This window comes from Buceros rhinoceros, unplaced genomic scaffold (genome assembly GCF_000710305.1).
Source record: "Buceros rhinoceros silvestris isolate BGI_N320 unplaced genomic scaffold, ASM71030v1 scaffold17361, whole genome shotgun sequence".
NCBI classification, from domain to species: domain Eukaryota; kingdom Metazoa; phylum Chordata; class Aves; order Bucerotiformes; family Bucerotidae; genus Buceros; species Buceros rhinoceros.
The window spans coordinates 6292-20717 of NW_010393841.1; the positions used below are offsets into that span (position 1 = coordinate 6292).

General features: G+C 34.9%; 1 protein-coding gene across 1 annotated transcript in view; it reads left to right on the forward strand.

The window, feature by feature from the left end:
* ATP8A1 (ATPase, aminophospholipid transporter (APLT), class I, type 8A, member 1) overlaps positions 1-14426 on the forward strand; it is a gene marked incomplete at its 3' end in the record, with an annotated part of 43053 nt that overhangs the window by 2878 nt on the left and 25749 nt on the right. Inside the window, exons 2-7 of the mRNA XM_010145028.1 lie at positions 1437-1477; positions 5017-5090; positions 6921-6990; positions 7603-7730; positions 12164-12275; positions 13158-13323. Of these exons, the coding sequence (XP_010143330.1) occupies positions 6934-6990; positions 7603-7730; positions 12164-12275; positions 13158-13323 (463 nt within the window). The remainder of the gene's footprint in view (positions 1-1436; positions 1478-5016; positions 5091-6920; positions 6991-7602; positions 7731-12163; positions 12276-13157; positions 13324-14426) is intronic.

Here is a 14426-nt window from a genome sequence, read left to right on the forward strand (position 1 = left end):
CCGTCAGTCACTCTGCTATAGCTATTTGTGATACTTATTCATCAGGATTGGTGCAAGGTATATTTTTAATCCTCATCAGTTCTCTCATCTGGTTGATACCATGGCTCCACAAACAGTATGCTTACACAAGGGCATGGAAGTAGGTAGCTGGTGACACAATTATTAAATGTCTTGGGTTCCTTAGGACAGTATGACAACCAGTCCTCGCTCTGTATCTGTAGTTTTCCCAGTGAAGGGAAATGGTTTGTCAAAATAGATTTTAGATAATGATCAACTGATTCGTGAGGTGGTCATTAAAATACCTGGCAGGGAGACTGCTCCATTCACTATTGCCCTGAGCATATCAGCACTAATAAATTTTGGGGAATGAAGGGTAAGAGAAGTTACCTCTTCCTGAAGATTTATTAAGCAGGTTAGATAATGACTCATGGAAATCATTGAGATACACATGAAGAGGGGTGAGCCTGGACAGAACCTCAAGGAAGGCTTTAGATGTAAAGGCCATATGTGTTCTCAGATTTTTATATACTTTTTTGAAATCAACACATGTTTGTGTAAGAACTTAATCCAGATCACTACTTAGATAAATATCCTGAGGACAGTTTGAAAGCTGGGAGATACAGTGAAAGAGAACAATGTCTTAGTTATTTGAGTATTGATACATGGAAGCATATTTTCATTTCATTTTCTTTTTGCACATTAACTGGTACTAATAAAAAAAAGTCACCTTTATAATCCTCTGAAAACACAATATTGGCAAATAACTGGCAAGCGAGGCACAGATTTTTTTATAGTAGCAATATTTAAAACTAGAGTAGTGGAGTATACTTGAAATATTAATTATGTCTCCTAGGGAAAATCTATATTAAATCTTAGGCTAAGTGGCATGTGTTGATTTGGGGATTTCCAGTATATTTATGGAGGACATCAATGCAATGACCCTGAAGTTCTTTGGCATGACAATAATGGTTAGAACAGATGAATCCTAAGAAGCCAGATGGTGAATTTATATGGATCTTTTTTGTATGAACCTCATCAATATTTGAACTGAGAAATAAAATCATGAATTTACTTTCCCCACTCCCAATAATTTCATAACTGTCTGACTTTGGAACTTTTTATCCCAATTACTAATTTACTTTAGAAAACAGTACTTTATCATACAATCTTTATCTGATTTAATTGAATCACAAACCCTGTAAAATGCTCTGATTGACTTTGTAATAAGATTCTATGGTACAAAAATTGTTATACAGAATATGTGCCGTATAATTTAAATGCTTGACCTGAATTTATAGAAACAAGGCATGCTGTTAAGAGATTGTGTAAATGACCTATGTCTGTATGGCTTTCATAATGAATCTAACACATACCTGTATACTGCAGTTAGATTGTGTAACTGGAAAAATACCTTTCTTGTTTTTTCTTTTTTTCAGTACTAAGAAATGGTGCATGGGAGATTGTCCACTGGGAAAAGGTGTGTGTTTACCTTGGTGACTTCAGAGCATAATGCACATTTAATGTTTGCTTTATTTCTCCAAATAATTGTCATTGACAAGAATAAACTGGTATGATTGGAAATATAATCTTTTGTATCTTATTTTTTGCTTGTTAATACTCGTCACTTAAAATGTACTTTTATGTCAAGTTAGATTTGATGGCCTGAGTCAGTCAGAACTGCCATTAAATGGTGGGCTTGAAGTTCAGTGAAAAATAACTTGAGTAGTATGATTGACTTGGGAGTATTCACATATAGCAAAAGGATACAGTTGCTTAGTATTGTGTGGCAAGGCAGAAACTTCTTTCTGGAAACTAGTTACTTTGTCTACTTACTGAACTTCTTTGGCTTAAACAGTGAGAACTTTAAAGACTGTCATGCAGTAGTTAGGAAGGGACTGTTAAAGTTAACTTTAAAGGACTAAATGTTATGCTATCTGTCTAATCCCTTAGCTTTATTGGTTTCTGTATCTGAAAGCTTGAGCCAAATTTGACCCACAGTAATTTGGAGGGAAGGTTCAGATTAAATTGGTTCATACCTTTGGAGAAGAAAGGATAAGGTATATGGGGAGATTTCTTCTTTAACTCAACATGGGTCTTCCAATAAAGTTACAATAACTAGCAAAAGTAAAGAACTGCACAGAGGAGGTCTGGATTAAACCTATGAAAGAATAGATTGCCAAAGAATTCCAGTGATCTTCGAGTACCTAATACCTATATGCTTCTCTAAGTGTATGAGTTTCTTAAAAGTCTTTCTAGCAAATTCAGCAGGTAAATATTTACTGTGCTAAAACAAAGGGATAACATACTTTGTTTGAGACCATTAACCAATTCCCAGTTTTCTTTCAGGTAGAGGTTGGAGATATAGTTATAATAAAAGGCAAAGAGTATATACCTGCTGACACTGTACTGCTCTCATCAAGGTAGAGATGCCCACTGATGCTTATAGTGTAGAGGCTGGTTTCTCTACCCTGCATTTATTTACTTCTTTACTTATTTATTTATTTATGATTGCTCCAAGGAAATAAGGAATAAACAAAAATGCTGCTGTTTGAAGTGCAGTCTTCTGTTCATTCGGGCATTTATCATTTCAGGCAGTGCTTCTCTAAAATGAGACAATTACAGTTTTAAAATTACACTGCCATTTAATTAACTCCTAAGAAAAATTTAGTATATTTTTTTGTTGTTAGATATAATTAAAAAAAAAAGGCCGATTCTCTGTCTAAAACCTGGACATCAACTGCCATGTTTAGCCAGGTTGGCTTTTAGTATGTATGTAACAAACTGCATCCTGTAAGTAAATTAAAATTGATATATTACAGGGAATAGAAATGTTTTCTAATAGATATAGTCACCAGTTTGATAATTGATTCAGGGAAAAAAAGTTAAAATGAGATGTGAACCATCAAATTAGCACTGTCTTTGAGCTGAGCGTTCACTTTATTCTCTAACATATATATGTATTGAATAATTTCAGCACTGAAAGCCATACTGAATCCAGAGCATGTAATGCTGTGACTCTTTACGTGGACAATCAGATGTTGTTTATCATCATTTCCTTGGACAGTTTTATTTAAGAAATCCACATACTATGTGGAAGATGCACACTTTTCAACATCTATTTGATCAGGTCAATAGACAACATATTCTTAATTTTTTAAATGAAAATTATTTAAATATGGTCAATTGTTTTTTGATGTATTACTCTGTTTACTATGCAATTTCCATATTCTTTTCTGGCACAAGCAGAAGTATTATTGTAATGTGGTATGATTGTGGATTAGGTCTAAACCGTTTATGATCTCACTGAAGTTAATGAATCCACTCATACATACACTTAATAAGGTTAGGATCTTACATATCTCTGTAACAGACTGTGGTGTAGACTAGTACATTGTTTATTTCATCTTCCACTGTATCTCAAAATTAAGCGTAACTGTAAACCACTTTTATTAAAATACTAAGTGTAAAGTAGTTGCCAGATAATAATGTAAGTTTTCCCCACAGTCGGTCTTCGTACTAACGTTTGTCATAACTTCAGATGTTTTTATATTGAGTATCCTCTATAAACATTTTACTTCCGCACTTGGAGAAGTATTTATAAATTTTATTGGTGCTTCTCCACCAAGATCTTCATAGGCAATGCACCATGCAGCAAGTACAATTGCTCTCTTGGCCTGATAATAGCTTCTGTCATGCTAACCCTAGTGCTGTGCAAGCAAAACAGATTACATCATCTCAGAGCAGCCTCTTTATAATCTTCCTGAGTAAGCTCCTAAATTTAAGCCTTTGCCTAGAGTCTTCACTGGGGTTTTTTTGTCCTTTTGGATTTGGAGGACATTTGCATCCTGGTGTTTTCCAGTTGTAAAAAAAATAACCTGCAAAGCCTTTTTTCCAAGCCTCGTACCTTCCTGAGGAATCCTACATCATGCGTTGATAAGTTAAAAAAATAGTTAGCTACGACTGGTCTTGTCACTTCTGGATTGTTACCTCTTTGGTTAAACTCACTTTAAGGCTGTTATCTGAATACACTGTCCTAACTATGACTCACCTTGAATTTTCCTGTCAGGTTTTCTTCTAGGATCCAGTTTGCAGAGGGGACTCTGAGTCGTGGTTGTTTTTCTGGGCCCAGTTAGGGCATTTCTTCCAGCTCAAACTTCCTTCATAGTTCCAGTACTAGTGTCCTGTTGTAACCCTCTTTCCAGGAGAGAACGCTGTGCTACTACATTACCTGTAATCATGCCTGCATACTGGCATGAGCTTTCCTTCTCCACCTCTCATCTCCATGTGGCCATGCATTCTCCAGGAAGACAGTCACATCACTTTTGCTTTCCAGGTGTTTATTGATACCCAGTTACATTTTAGGTTTCAATATCATTGTGAGCCTGTGAGCCTGGCTTTAATTCAGGTGAATAATATTTGGTTCTTTTTACCAGCAATAACAGTTTCTGAAGAATTAGAGGATCTTAATTATTTTAAGAAACTATAATCTCTTACAGTTGAAGGATGCAAACCTCAGAGTTTTAATTCCTTTTGGTTCTTGCTAGTTCAGTGTAAATTGAAATTTACAAAGCTGAAACAGAACACAAAATCCTTTTCAGCATGTCTCCCTAGGAAGGTTCTTGTCACCTGACTTCTCAGAAAAGTTGGAAAAGTCTTTTGTTGTGGCTTTTATGTTTTTTAATTAATGTATGGAGTGGCTAGAAGCTTCATCAGTCAAGAAATAATCATAACAGCTTTTTGGTTTTACTGTACAATATCAGTGTGTTCTGCAGCTTAAAATTGGTGCCTTACAATAAAACAGTCCACTGGAGTAAAAATGAAAATATTCTAGCTCTTTTCTTCCTGACCTGATTAAAATAGATTTTGAAAAAATTGTCATCAGAGATTTTAATTAACATGTATTGTTTGTATAATAATTTCAAACTCTGTCTTTTTGTCTTTGTCCATTTGTTTTGTTTTGGTTTTCCCTGTCACTTATTTTTTCTGTTCTAATCATTTTCAAACTGGGATGTGTAGGTGGCAGTAGGGGAAGTAGTGAAAGTGACCAATGGGGAACATCTCCCAGCTGATCTCATCAGTCTGTCATCAAGGTTAGAATAAACTAGTTGTACAGGATTCGTGTATGTGGGTCCTCATATACCAAATATGAAGAACACTGCCGTGCTGATAATCTTCACTTTGCTGTTCACATTTCTTTGCCAAAACCCAGACATCTGTAAAATTAGAAGGGGTTTAGTTGACAAAAGTACAGATCATTGAAGTGTAAATACACAATAACGCTCCAGGAAATTCGTTTCACTGCTCTTTGTTTTAACACTACCCCCATGAAATTTATCAAAGTTGTTATTGAACAAACATGCAGTAGAACACCAGGATAAACATATGTTTAATACCTTAGAGCAAATTAAGAAAAATATACATGTTTATACCAACCCCCTGTTTTCAGCAAAGAATATACTTCAGTGTTGGTAGGACTGGTAGAGGACCCTCTGCACAAACTTGGATGTTGCACAATCTCTGCTGCATGCAGTGGCAAAAGCAGCACTGTCTTGTGTGTTGTGACAAAATGCATGTTTCTTAGACCAGTCAGCTTTACGCTATTGTCTGCACTGTTACTGCACTTTGTTTTTCCCTAACCAATCAATGGGCCTGCCTTGATCTAACTAACTTTGGTACTTTGGAGGTCACTGCTGTCTGCTACAGTAATTACAATTAAGCATGTGTCTCACTTAAAATGTCTTTGCTTCCGTAGTCCATTTTAAAAGTGCTTCACAAAAGTATTGTTTGGATTTTACTATTAACTGATAAAAGTGTTGGAATGGTACTAATGTTTTATACAGGTGATTCCATCCAAGTGATCTAAACAGAGGTTATTTACATTTTTAGAAAAGTTTGCCAGGAAGAAAATGCTAACCTGAAAGGAATTTATGATAATGATTTATCATGTTTTAATGCTTTTGCTTTACAATGTTAGAATAACCTGTATAACTCTATCCTGCAAGCATTTTAAAACCAAGTTGCTTATCATTAGACACTACTGCATTAAGAAAGCAAATTTTAAAAAACATTTTAATTTCATGCTAGAAAGAAGGAAAATATTAGAAGCTTTGAAGTGGTATAGAGAGTAAACATTTATTCTTTTAGGTGGTATGGGATTTTTATGATTCCTCTGGTCCTTTACAGGATCAAAAGTTCTTTCTACTGAGGATATAAGTAGTAGGTATTCTGTCCTCGTGTCTGGAATGTAGAACCTGAGTGGAACAATTCAGAAATTCTGGCCCTTTAGACCTGTTCTTGTTTACTCTCTATTTGCAGAAAAGTAATTTTGTCCTTCTGTTTTTCTAGTTACTTCATCTATAATGGTTGTAATTTCTTTTAAAGCCTGGAAGTATGTTACAAAATACTGCTGTATTACACATCAAAGAAGTGTATTGAAAAAATAAATGCAGTAGGCCTTTTATCAGTATATGTCAAACAGATGAATATTTAAGTAGATATGTTCTGTATAAAGTTAAAACTTTTAGTTTATAAAAAAGCTTTTAAAATTGCATAAGAAGGACAGATATATTTCAAAACCTGTATTATGTTATCTGTAATTTGGTACTTTTTTACATGAAAACTTTCATGTCAACAACTGCCATACTACATTTGTGTGCCTGTGTCTTCATCTCATACAAAAACATAGAAAACTTACTATGGACAGCATTTTTAGCAGTGTTTCATCTAAGGTAGGTAGGTTTTGGCAAACTTTTCTGAAAATGTAAAATAATGTTGGTTTTACAGATTTGGCTGTAAATTATTCTAGTTCTGAAGAATTGATAAGAGAAAAGTGATTGCATAAATGGCTATTAAAAGATTACAGAAAAGTCATGGATTTTGAGCTTCTAATTTAAAATTAAGGAAATTTTTTTTCTTAATAGTGAACCGCAAGCTATGTGCTACATCGAAACATCTAACTTAGATGGTGAGACAAACTTAAAAATTCGACAGGTAGGAATTTCGTTTTTGAGAATATTGCTAGTATTTTTTTAAACTGTTACTGCTTATAAAACCATTTAATAACGTCAATGACCATTTTAGAAGACTCTGAAATTTTAATGGTTTAAATAAAAAGCTGCAAGTTACAGACATCACAAAAGTTTTTGTTCAGTTAATTAAGTGGAAAGAATGAATGATTACTCCTAAGCCATACCTTGCACTTAGTTTTAAGGTTATTCTTTGGGAACATATGTGGAAAGAGTTGTAGCTTGGTATTGCTTTTGTTTTAAGAGATAGATGAGGAGAAGCCCTGCAGAAAGGAGATGATAGTGTCCTTGAGGGGCAGGTAGGGTATAACAGTTTTTGACTCAGTGCACTGTCTCTATGCAGGCACAAGCTGAGTTATATGACGAGTTGTGACCCTGTCTTCATCACGGTGTTTTAAAATACCAAGGTGATTTTTTTTCACTCTCTGTAGCATCCAGCAGTGTGACAGCGAAGTGTAGCAGTCCCTTTTTGTTCCCATAGGGATACTGGTTTTCTGGTTTTGCACTACCAGATTTATAATACATTGCTTTGTACATTGGAAAACTATTTTTTAATGTCATGACTAACTGTTTACAGGGTTTGCCACTAACATCGGACATAAAGGATATAGACAGCCTGATGAGACTTTCAGGCAGGATTGAATGTGAGAGTCCAAACAGACATCTCTATGACTTTGTTGGAAACATCCGACTGGATGGTCATGGGTATGTAAATTCAAGGAATATGATCTCAGTAGATTAAATCTAACAGCAGGTAGCTATATCTTGTTGAACTACTCGAGTTAAAATATTAATAATAAAGTCTTTATTCTGTAAAGACTAAAGAGGTAAAAATCTTTTCTGTATTCTTTATTAGACTTTATTCTTCAAAAAACGTGGGGTAAAACTCTAGTTCCAGTGTCTACAACCTGAGGTTTTTATACTAGTTGACCTTCATAGAGCAATAGTTATTTTTAACATATACCTAGTAATTCACTCCTTAAGCATCTCATTCCTTTCCTGTTAAGTTTCTATTATAGAAGTCAAATTGAAATATTCTCTTGTCTAGTTTTTTTTCTTCTTTTAATTGGTGGTTTTTTTGTCTAAGTCTGGAGTGGAACTGAGTCCATGACTATATACCTCACATTCTTCTACTTTGGTAGCTGAAAGATGTTTAATACCTTAGCTTACTGAAAGTATGTTTTTGTAAAAATAGAGCACAGTTACAACATCCATGCTTGTAAAACTGCTTCAAAAATGCTTTAAATATTTAAGTGCTTACCAGATACTGATATTTGGAGTTTTCTATGGACTCAAACTAAATGTGTATAAAATTCATTACTAGATCCAAAATTATTGAGTCCTTTATTCCCAAAGACTTTCAGGATTTCTTTTTAAATTGGTAGGCATTTATTTCTCCATATACAGTATTGTATATTGAATATTCACGTTTGTGGTTTTAGACTGATACTTATAGTACTATAATTATTAAATACCGTATATATATATATATTCCATTCATTATTTACTGATTTCTTACAGATGCATTCTGGGAGTTTTCAGTCACAAGAGTGTGGATCTATTATAATTCCACTGTTCTTGTCATTAAGAAGAGAAAAACTTTTACCTGTAATTCTTCTCTGAAGGTAATAGTTATAATAGATCCACACATTCATCATTCTTCCCTGGCTAGAGAGAAAAACATATTTTTCTTTTTAATCTAACCATTTAGTTTTAAAATTTTATTTTTGAAAAGAAACATTGAATGTGATGATGGCTATTACACCCCAAGAAATGTATAGGAGCACGCCATCTGCTGGTCAAGCAGTTTGTCATTTGAGAGATTCAGTTTTTTAATATTTTAAATATTTTTTCCAATGAAGTAGGATAGTTCCAAAAGTGTGGCTCTAATATAATATTTACCTTCAGTGAAAAAGAATTGCAGGTAAGTAGCTCTTTTTGGATCCTGATCTTTTTCCCAACCTGAAAAATCAGGGATGATTTCTCTTTCTGCTCATATTAGAGGTAGCACAGGTTCATCTAATAGGTATTTATTTATCTAGATGCTTTTAAAACCTTCCTACCAGATTATGTAGATCTAGTAGTTGTTATCTCCACTTTATCTGCTGTCTTTACATTTTGCAAAAGCAGTGGAGGATACTGAAAATGTTTATCTCCCTCTTGTTTCTTCTTTCCCTTTAGGTAGAACATTTATGGAATTCCAATAAGTTATCTGGTTGACCTTTTCAGTCTTTTGTTTTTTCCTTCATGGTAGAGCAACTCAAAAAACCAGAAGGTTGTCTTTGGTTATTTTTGTTTTGGATACTCAGTATTCAAGGATGTAGAACTCCACTACAGCTATTCTGCCTTTTGACTAAATCTGTGAACTAAAAGAGGCCAAAACAGTTTTCATGGTATCCTCAGCTTCTGAGTGTGTTAACTCTTATCTCCAAAGTGTGCGGCTCTTTGTTACGTTCACGAGTATGCACAGGCATGTCACTTGATTTGAGGCAATGAAGACAGTTAGCTATAGAAGGGAGAAATGATCTTTAGCCTGGATACATTTGAAATTATGATTAGACAATGGCTTAGAGAAAATGGATGAGCAAGTTAAAAGCAAGGGCAGATACTGGTTATCCAGACCTAAAGTGTTTTCCAGAAGACATTCTTATGAAAATTTTGAATAAGAGTGAAATATGCCTATTAGGAAAAATATTTTGATATGTAAGCTTTCAAATGTGTCTTAGAAATTATTATCTCTTAATATACCCTTAATAGCCCTAGCAGAAAAGTATGCTGAAAGGTTATTATTTCCCCATTGAGAACATCCCTGACTGAATACAACCCACATATGTTGCTGAGGAGTCATTAGTTATGTAGCAGACAAGAAGAATCAGATTAATTGGAGCAGAGAAGGCTGAGGTCAGAAAACAGACTTGAGAGCTCTGTCAAATCATTGCACCGTCATGGTGTTAGAGGGCGGGGTAAGGTCACAGTGTTCAGGATCAGCATGGCACCTAGCAGATCTGGGCTTTTTATGGTCCTTGGTTGTTTTGCTTTCTGTTTTCAGCTTCTTGGTCTGTGCAGCAGCTCTACTGGAGACAACTCCCACTGCCTGCAGTCCCAATTCTCTTCTGATTGTCTTCCCAGTAGCAGACCCTTGAGGATAAATTCCTGTCCCAGGTTGGAGAAGGGTATCCATTTGAGAGACAGTGTCTTGGTGGGGGAAAAAAAAAAACAAACCGATGGATCCTGTTATAGGAAGGTCTTCAGTGCGTATTCTTTGCAGTTGTTAAGAGGGTAAAACAAAGTGGAAGGTCAGGAGGTGGCAGGAAGAGTCTTAGAACTCAACTGATTCAGCTAGAGAGAAGGTTTTGACTTCTGCCTAGCTAGACTCGGATGTTGGTAGAAGGGGCAGAAAGTCCTTTGGCATTCCAGAGTAGCTCCATAGAGGAGAAGGTTTCCAGTTCATTTGTGGTGAACTTAAAAGTGACTTTCTCTGGTTTCATCTTCTCTGGCTGTCTTACTAGCGTGTTAGATTAAAAATACCTCATTATTCTTGGAATGATATGTAATGCATTCCTGAGCTACGTATTGTGCTGATGAATGGTCCAGAAGCCTTAGAATGATTCTGATCCAGGAATGCAAATAAATAATATGTCAGAAGCAATCTTTGATGACAACAGGAGTCCTTCTTAATGATTCTTGTGTAATTCAAACCCCAGCAGTTCCTTTCATACTAAGAGGACGTTTATTGTCTTAATTTTGTCATGGTATGAACACATCTCAGATACAAGAGCAGTACGGTTCAGGATTAGAAAGCAAGTAAATCTCAGTATGCTTTATATTTCAGTTTTCTTCCCTGATTCTTTCTTTTGATGAAGTGCCTGCACCTGGAAATTATTTTCCATGACAATATTGTTCAACATTTCAGTTACTGAAATGGTGGGGAGAATGATTCCTTAAACAGTCAGTATTCTCAATGCTCACTCTATAGAAAGTAAGTGAACTATTGTAGTGGAGTGGTGTTTGGTTTTATTTTTTATGGAAAAGCACTCAAATACTTTTGAAGATGAAATAATTTTTCTAGGTTCTACAAATTCACATTGCACTGTTAATTTTAGGGGAAGAAGAATGCATTTGCTCTTTACTTGCAGTTTTTGAATTTTAAAAGCCGGTGAGTGAGAAGAGGATGTGATGAATCAGAAAAAAATTATTAACTGGAACTTACTCACTGAGACTGACTTTCTGGAATGTTAACAAATACCATGGCTTCCTCAGACTCTTTATAAAGTATATATCAAAGATACAGTTGCTGTCATTAAGCAATTTATTTGCGATCTTCATAATGTGTTGTTTCAAACAACCATGGAGATAATAGTTTTAGTTAAGAATGACAAACACTAGAGCACTATTGCCAAGTCTGAACTGCTAGCTGGTATTTACAGAAATGAAAGTGCAAAAATATGGTATTGTTTGTCCCAGAAAAAGACTAATAATTATCTAAAACTTTTTAATATTTTAAGAAAAACCTGAGCTAAGATATATGTATAAAGTCAGCGGTCTGAATTTAGACAGTTAAATATTTCCATTGTCTTAGGAGGTTTTGTTGCTCATTTAATGAGGGCAGTTCTAAAAGAATAACACAAGTACATTTACTTGGTTTTGCAGTTTAAAGAAGGTGCAGAAAGTGTGAGTTTTAACAAATATTGTTGTGGTATTTATTTCACTGAAGGAGTGGATTGAGAGTTCAGATAATTATTTCACTTGAAAATTTGCTTTGGAAAGCCAGTTCTGTAGGAGTATAGTTGAGTTTCAGCGTACATTTAGGGAAGAAACTTCGTCATGATAAATCAAAGGAAAATTAGCCCTTGATAGTTTCAGTATGTTTGCATAAGCAGTACCAGATCTTTAATGTCCACAGACAAAATTAAGTGGTAAGTAGTATTTTTGCAATCTTAAATATTTGGACTTGCTTGCAACTGTCAAGTTTTCTCTCTGTCAACACTCCCAGAAAGTTAACTCTGAAAATTAAATTCCTGGTTTATTTATAATAATAACCAAAATTTTGAGCAATTAGCTAATAAGCTTTAGCAACTGCTGGTTACATTTATTCACTGCATGGTTTAACACTAACCTATAAAACTCCTTCCTTCTAGTACTGTTCCACTGGGATCTGATCAGATTCTTCTACGAGGAGCTCAGCTGAGAAATACTCAGTGGGTTCATGGAATAGTGGTATATACAGGACATGACACAAAACTTATGCAGGTTTGTCACTTGCATTTTCTCTAAATTACTGTTTTGTTACCTTATGCCATTACACAGCACTGAAAATCCTTTCAGAAAGCGTGGCTAGATTAAATACAGTAGTTAAAGTCAGTAATGGAGCATCTTTCCTGTGCAGTAAAACCAATAAAAATAAAGTGATTTCTTCCAGTTGTTACTAGCCACAGCTACAGTGTAGTTTTTCCACTAGTAAGCATATCCGATGATTCTATGTTATAGCTTGTGTTTTTGAAAACTATTTTAGTAGCAAGTTGGATCGTTATAGTTTGCCTGTTCATCTTTTTTTATTTTTGACTGCTCCTAAAACTGTCCTCTTGTGGAGCTTTCTTTCAAGTACAAAGGTAAGCATACTTGTCAGAAAATAAAGCGAAACTTTTATTTGCCAAATGAGGTGGGAAGAGAACCATTCTCAGAGTATGAAATTACTTTTCCTAGTACTCTTTGAAATACCAGAACTGAGGTCCATTTTTTGAGAAAAAAAGAATGCTTTCAGATTGGTCGTGCATGTCTCTATTGCTTTTCTGATTTGTAAAACTGTTATTGAAAAAGTTTGTTTGTGTTAGCAATTGTCTTCTGTAGCACTGTTAAGGTGTATGCACATTCATTTTTATATGTTTACTGTTAGCTGTTGCTGTTATGGGTGTTCTTTGTGATTGTTTAAACCGCTTGTGACACAAATCTAAAGCTCTAATTCATGGATCTGTAAGCTGCTGCTTTTTTTTGAGTGAAACAGTAATGCCATTTATGGTGATATGTTTGGGAGAATATTTATAAAAGGATGCAGTGATGTGTAATTTGCAATGCAAGAACTGTGTTTAGCTCTTCTGACATTTAATAGCCACTGTTGTTTTTTGTCTTTTGCAGAATTCAACAAGTCCACCTCTTAAAATGTCTAATGTAGAACGAATTACAAATATTCAGATTTTGATTTTGTTCTGCATCCTTATTGCCATGTCTTTGATCTGCTCTATTGGTTCAGCTATATGGAATCGAAGACATACTGGAAGGGACTGGTATCTTGATCTAAATTGTAAGATGTAAAATAATATATTGATATTTTAGTGTTCAGTTACCTTTCATATTTGAAAAGGAGGATGACTACCATCCTTTACACAGTGTGTTTTCTATCAGTCTTTCTTTATTGGTTGTTGACTAAAGTCATTAGGCTAGGTATGTCACAGCAAGTATAAAATTTACCTGACTATAAAGTAAGGTACCTTACCTTATATCTGAGCTCTTACTCGACTCGGGAAGGGTAGCTTTGTTGTTTGCCTCTCTGTCTTTCAGCCTTTACATCTCTGCAGCTCATCAGTGTCTGTATCAGCATTCCACTGGTATAAACAGTCAGCTTCCAAGACATCAGGCTAAAGCCCTTTTCAGCTATTACCAATGGATTACATTTAAAGCTGCAGTGACTTCTGAATTTTTAAGTTCCCAGGAAATGATGCTGTGGCTTTATAATTTTTTACTATATAGAGATCTAACTAATTATTGGCTGCCAACATCAGATCTTAGCAGACTGCTCCTAAAGAAGATAGATACAAAAGATCTTATCTAACATGTTATACTCGGCAACTGTATGCCCGGTGGATGCAAACCAATGTGGTGTTATGTGGGCCTTCACAGCAGCTTGCAACATACTGACATAATTTGGCCCTCAGGGAACTAGATTTAAAGGAAGTTTTCATAAATATGTTTTGTGGTCAATTATTTGTGTTTTCAAAATTCCTTATGGTGAGCCTAGAGTTGCCTTTACATAGGCAACAGAACAGAACAGAACAGAATTGGGCTTTCTGCTCTTGAAACAACAGTCTTGAATACAAAGCGGCTGAATGTAATCATCAAAGTAGGGATTATGGGGTGGTTTGATCAGTTTTAAAAGAAAAATCTTAGAATTCTAATTTGAAGGCTCTCTCCTAAAGTGTTTGGGGTTGGGTTTTCTTTTTTGCTGCTGTTAAAGGAAGAAACTTAACTTTCATATTTTTGCGTGGAGGTGGAAAAAAGTGGAATCATTAATTGAATATTGACAATTTTCAGCAGTATGAAAGGATGGCTTTTAAAGATGTGCTTCATAATTTGTTACTTTTTGTCTGCTTTTCCTTTTCAGTGCACTTATTTTTTCTTTTCTGGGAA